The 6764-nt window shown below is 34.0% G+C and overlaps 1 protein-coding gene across 1 annotated transcript in view; it reads right to left on the bottom strand.

Moving 5' to 3' along the window:
• Nucleotides 1–216: 216 nt before the first annotated feature.
• LOC106880323 (BRO1 domain-containing protein BROX) overlaps nucleotides 217–6764 on the bottom strand; it is a 42960-nt gene continuing 36412 nt past the window's right edge. The window contains exons 10-11 of the mRNA XM_014930200.3: nucleotides 6046–6211; nucleotides 217–2846 (exon numbers count right to left, since the gene is read on the bottom strand). Of these exons, the coding sequence (XP_014785686.1) occupies nucleotides 2745–2846; nucleotides 6046–6211 (268 nt within the window). The 3' untranslated portion in view covers nucleotides 217–2744. The remainder of the gene's footprint in view (nucleotides 2847–6045; nucleotides 6212–6764) is intronic.

Here is a 6764-nt window from a genome sequence, read left to right as displayed (position 1 = left end):
CACAAAGTGGAAGAGGTCCTAGAAAATGACAAAGAGAAGATACTATGGGTTATAAAGTTCAACAATCAACTGTGAACCTTGAATGTAAAGAGCTGGAAGGAAAACTGCAAAGCATTTTGTCTAATGTATCAATCCATCACCCCCATAATAATAATAATCCTTTCTACTATAGGCACAAGACCTGAAATTTTGGGGGAGGGGGCAAGTCGATTATAGCAACCCCAGTGCATAACTGGTACTTATTTCATCAATCCTGAAAGGATGAAAGATAAAGTCAACCTCGGTGGAATTTGAACTCAGAATGTAAAGATGGACAAAATGCCACTAAGCATTTTGCCTGGTGTGCTAATGCTTCTGCCAGCTCACTGCCTTAATAATAATAATGATGATTTCAAATTTTGGCACAAGGTCAGCAAGTTCGGAGAGGGGGTAAGTTGATTACACTGACCCAGTGTTCAACTGGTATTTATTTACCGACCCCCAAAAGGATGAAAGGCAAAGTTGACCTTGGCAGAATTTGAACTCAATAATAATAATACACATACATACATATAGGCACATGTATGGCTGTGTGGTTAAGCTTGCTTCCCAGCCATGTGGTCTTCAACTCAATTCCATTCTATAGCACCTTGTGCAAGAGTTCAAAGGCTTGTGAGTGGGTTTGATAGACAGAAACTGGCAGAAGTCCATCGTGTATGTGTGTGTGTGTATCGTCTTAACATCATGTAATAGTTGTAAATGAGCATCACTGTCATAGAAGTAATATTATTCATTTCCAGTCTTCCATGAAAAAAAGGCTGGCCAGGAGTAACTATTAACTCACTTGGAAACAGGTGAGGGTAAGTGACAGAAAGGGCATCCAACAACAGAAAATCTACTTCAACAAATTCCATCTGACCCATATATGGTAAAGTGGCTGTTAAATGATGATAACACACACACACACACACACATATATATATATATATATATATATATATATATATATATATATATATATATATAAAAGGCAATATTTATATCCAACTTAATATAGATGTCTTGTTACACACACATACACATTATTTATGTGAAAAGTTTGAGTTTCTGCTAAAGTTTGTATATATTTTCCAGACAATAAACCTTATATTTTAATTGTATCTGATTATTTTCTAAAGTTCAATATTTCAGTGAGACTTAATTTTTCGAATTACCAGAATTTTGTCTTATTTGTTATTTAACTATATACAATACTAACATTGTACAAGGTGTGGCCATGTGGTTAAGGAGTTTGCTTCCCAATCACATGGTTTCAGATTCAGTTCTACTGTGTGGTACTTTGGGTAAGCGTCTTCTACTACAGCCTTGAACTGACCAACGCTTTGTGAGTGAATTTGTTAGGTGGAAACTGAAAAAAGCTTGCCATGTTTGTGTGTGTGTATGTACATACACATACACACACTCACTCTCTTTTGCTTCTGTCTCTATGAATCTCTCTCTCTGTATGTGTAATTATTGTTGCTATGTCCACTTTTCTATAAGTTGCAGTACTTGATGACCCGATATCTTTCCTCTTGCCATCTTTATAGTTGCCTTTTAAGACATGCACCAATATAATGTACCTAAATTAAAATCTGGGATGTGTGTGTGTGGGTGTGAACTCTCCTGTCGAACATGACATCTGAGTGTTCAGCTCTTACCAAACAACCTGCACAAATGATTTGTTTATAGTAATCAAATGTTCATGCTGCACATTAGTTCAGTCTCTTCATCAAATCAATGCTGTCTGTATAGATGTACTGTGTACCATAAGTCAGGTGTTGCAGTGATCACAGAGCAATACAAAATGAAGTGTTTTACTCAAGAACACAGCATACCAACCAGTCCAGAGATTGAAATCACAATTGCTAGATCAAGAGTGCAACACCCTAACCACTGGGACAGTTACCCTCATACGTGTGTGTGTGTATATGATCATTACCATCATTTTCATTTTACAGTTACTTTTCGATACTGGCATGGGTTAGAGGATTAGATCTACAGCTGTGTCTTGACCCTTGCTAAATACTTAAGTACCTTGCTGTCTCCTTTGTAAAATTCAATAACCTGCACTCCTCACATTCTTTTTCTTCTGCAGATTTCTTCACTAAGATTACTCTATTTTACCCAACATTGAAAACCAGATAAAAATCAATGTCATCATTCATACATATCACAGCGCCATTCTAACAGTTTTCTCTTTTGCATGTTTGCTTGTGTGTGTGTGTAATTTCATTGACAGTGACTTCAAAGTTTTATCAGTGATTGGCCTCTCTCTCTCTGTCTCTCATTTATATATGTATAAATGTAATTATGCGTGAGTGTGAGTGCATGCATATGAATGGGCATTTGTGCCTGTATCTGAGAGAGGGAGAGAGAGAAGGAAAGAGATAAAAGAAGAAACATGGTATACCCGACTACATTCGTAGAACATACCAAATGAAATACTATGTAAATAAAAGTACAAAAGATCATTTTGCAGTCCAGAAAACTCCAAGTTTTTTTTTCTAGCCTGCATATATATATATATATATACCATGCTTGGGAAAAATTGCTTGCAAAACATTTTTATGAAAATGCTGTGAATGTGAGTATGAAGAGATTGGGGCCTCAGAACTAAAAGCTTAAGCATTATTATGGAGGGAGTCAGATACAAAGAGAGAGAGGTGCATATTAGCATATATGGAAGTGGAGAAAAAAAAAAAAATTTTGACAAAAGACATATATTATGATATTAGACAGCCGGTTTCATTTTTCGCATTCTTGTCAGACATTGGATATTCTTTCTCTTGTACTTTTGGGAGTTCTTCTTGTTTTGCAGCTTCTTCCTGAAATAAACAAAGAATACATGACTTTAGTGACCTCAGCAAGAAACTGGACTGGAAACTTATTTCATATCAAGGTAATTAATATATAAAAATGAGGAGAAATTATGGCATACTGATGTAAAAAAAAGAACTTTAAAAAATAATATATCTAAAAGATATTTCGAAATATTTTCCCAGAAAGTTATGTCTAACACACACAAAAAAAAAAAAAAAATGACACAAGGCCAGCGACTGGTACTTATTTTATTAATCCCGAAAGGATGAAAGATAAAGTTGATATCAGGGGAATTTGAACTTGGAACATAAAGATGGATGAAATGCCGCTAAGCATTTTGCCCAGTATGCTAATGATTCTGCCAGCTCGCCACCTTAAATGATTTCAAGTTTTGGCACAAACCCACCAATTTTGGGAGAGGGGGATAGTCAATTATATCAACCCCTGTATTCAACTGGTACTTATTTTATCAACCTCAAACTATCTCAGTGGAATCTGAACTCAGAACATAAAGATGAATGAAATGCTACTAAGCATTTTGCCTGTACTAACAATTTTGCCAGTTTGCCACTTTAAATAATAATAATAATAATAATAATAATAATAATAATAATAATGATAATGACAATGATAATGATAATAATAATAATAATGATAATAATAATAATGATAATAATAATAATAATAATAACAAAACAAGATAGATCAATACTAAAAACAGAGCTCAATGCTAAAAACAAGATAGATCAATACTAAAAACAGAGCTCAATGCTAAAAACAAGATAATGGGTATCAACACTTTAGCTGTCCCAGTTATAAGCTACAGCTACAACATCCTTAACTGGACACTAAACGAACTATGTAAAATAGACAGGAAAACAAGAAAAATAATGACAAGAAAAACAAGAAAAACAAGAAAAATAATGCACCACCCAAAATCTGACATAGAAAGGCTATATATACAACGCACAGGTGGCAGGGGTCTTATACAGCTAAAAAACTATTATAAAATAACCACCATAGGACTGCAAAAATACCTACTCCAGAAGCAAGGGAAACTAATACAAATAGCTACAAAACACGAGCAAAACAAAAAACTGTTTTCAGTATTTAAGGAAGCTGACAAATACAAACAAGAAATCAATCTACCTAACAAATACGAAGAAGAAGAAGAAACAACAAAAGCTATAAAACAAATGAAATCCAAACTAAAACTAGAACAGCAACGGACCATGATAAAATGATGGCAAGAAAAGCCCCTACATGGTAAATACTGGGCTAAACTAAATGCGAAAGAAATAGACAAAGAAAAATCCCAGCAATGGCTGAGAAGCTCAGGACTCAAAGCAGAGACTGAAGGATTTTTAATTGCTGCACAAGACCAAAGCCTCCCCACCAGAAATTACCAAAAACACATAATGAAAAGAAATATAACAAGTAACTGTAGAATATGTGGAGATGGACAAGAAACAATAAATCATATTATCTCTGGCTGCCCAGTCCTGGCTAAGAAGGAATATATTCACAGACACGACAGAGCTGGGACCTATATACACTGGAAGCTATGCCAACACTATGGAATAACAACAGAAAAAAGATGGTATAAACACACGCCAGAAAAGGTCACAGAAAACGAGAAAGCAACCATACTCTGGGATATGCCAATACACACAGATAGAGAAATTAAGGCAAATAGACCAGATATAGTTGTCAAAGATCATGAAGAAAAAAATGCTTTCTAATTGATGTATCAATACCAGCAGATGACAACGTTTCTCTAAAAGAAATGGAAAAACTTTCAAAATACAAAGACCTGGAAATAGAGATAACTCGAATGTGGAATCTAAAAACAGAAACAATTCCTATCATAGTAGGTGCCTTAGGTATAATAAAAAAATATTCAGACAAATACATAACAAAAACACCAGGACTTACAAATATATATAACATACAGAAAATTGCACTACTGGGTACTGCACACATTCTACGCAAAACACTTTCAATACAGTAAACATAAGAGCACCACAGCAAACCACAGCACATACCCAAGGCGCACAGAGCTGCGCTCGGTAGTGAAGTGAAAGCACGTTATAAAAATAAAACTACTGAACAATAATAATAATAATAATAATAAAATAATAATAATAATAATAATAATAATAATAAGGGGAAGGGGACAAGTTGATTTCATCAACCCCAGTGTTACAGTGGTACTTAATTTATTGACTCCAGAAGGATGAAAAGCAAAGTCACCCTTGGTGGAATTTGAACTCGGAACATAGCGAAGGGTGAAATACCGCTAGAAATCCTGAAATTTGGGGTTGGGGGATAGTCGATTACATCGAGCCCAGTACTCAACTGGTACTTATTTTATTGACCCAGAGAGGATGAAAAGCAAAGTTGACCTCGGCAACACTTGAAATCAGAACATGAAGACAGGCGAAATACCGCTAAGCATTTCACCAGATGTGCTAACGATTCTGCCAGCTAGCTGCTTTAATAATAATAATAATAATAATAATAATAATAATAATAATAATAATAATAATAATAATAATAATAATAATAATAATAAATAATAATAATATCTTTTATTCTTTTTAACAATGATTTCTTTTATGAATAATAAATAATGATAATAATAGCCCTTTCCTTTATAGGTATAAGGCCTAGTGTTCAATTGGCACTTCTTTTATCAAAAGGTGGAATTTGAGCTTAGGATGTAAAGACAGATAAAATCACACATAGAGACACACACAAATAAACATGCAAAAAGAGTCATGCTTGCATCTATAATAATATGTAAATATTAAAAAACAATGATCAAAAAGCTAGAAAAAAACATATATAAAGAAATTATCAAGCATTATATCTAAGTGTGGCTTAGTGGTTAGTGTATTCAGCTCACAAGACATTTGTTCCTCTATTGGGATGAAGATCCATCCATGAAACCATGCCAAAGCAGAATTGGAGCTTTGACACCATCCTATGGATTGCTGGTTCCTGTTCACCAGTTCAAACCATGCCAGCATGGAAAATTGACATTAAATGATGAGGATGGATGGATGGATGGATAGATAGACAAATAGATGGTGTAGACAGATAGATAAATTAGATAGATAGATAGATAGATAGATAGACAGATAGATAGATAAATAGATAGACAGATACATAGACAGACAGATAAATTGTGGTGTGTTTTACCTTTTTATTTTCAAGTACACCTGTGTTTGGTACAACAAACTTCTGGAAGACAGCAGGAGTCCAAACGGGGTTGACAGGGATAGGCTGAAATTCCTCAGGAGTAACCAGACCATAAGTGGCTTTAAGTTCAATGACTGGAGCATCATAAGGAATCTTTTGATGATATCTTTATTAAAAAAAAAGAAAATGAAGTAAATATTAACTAATTATATTAGTCATGTTTTCATAATATATGAGGGGGTGCTGAAAAATTCTTGGCTTTGAGTAAAAGAAAATACAGGAAGATCAGTTAATTATGATTTTATTTAACATATTCCCCTCTTAGATTCACACTCTTATTGCAGTAGTCCTTCAGTTTATTTGTAAAGGAACTCGAAAGGTTAGGCCTTCAACCAGGTCTTTCACAATACTTTTAAAGCCAGGAAATTTTCAGCACCCCCTTGTGAAAAACAATTATAATTAGAAATTTTAAAATATCATTTTAATAATATTGTTTTCTTTCACTAAACCTATCACCATACTGAAATCTTATTTCAGGTGCAAAACTTGCATGGCAATATCTCGTTCTATTTTTCTCTTTCCAAATTTATATTTAGTGTGCAAAAAAAAAATTTATATTTGATGTGCAAAAACATCCCCTCTACACTTACTGTTTATACTGTAAAGTCACTGGCTAAATGAGCAAAGCAGTCACTCGCGTACTGTTTTATCCAAGAATA

This window comes from Octopus bimaculoides, chromosome 11 (genome assembly GCF_046866305.1).
Source record: "Octopus bimaculoides isolate indiv1 chromosome 11, ASM4686630v1, whole genome shotgun sequence".
Classification (NCBI taxonomy): domain Eukaryota; kingdom Metazoa; phylum Mollusca; class Cephalopoda; order Octopoda; family Octopodidae; genus Octopus; species Octopus bimaculoides.
This window is presented reverse-complemented; position numbering and strand designations above follow the sequence as displayed.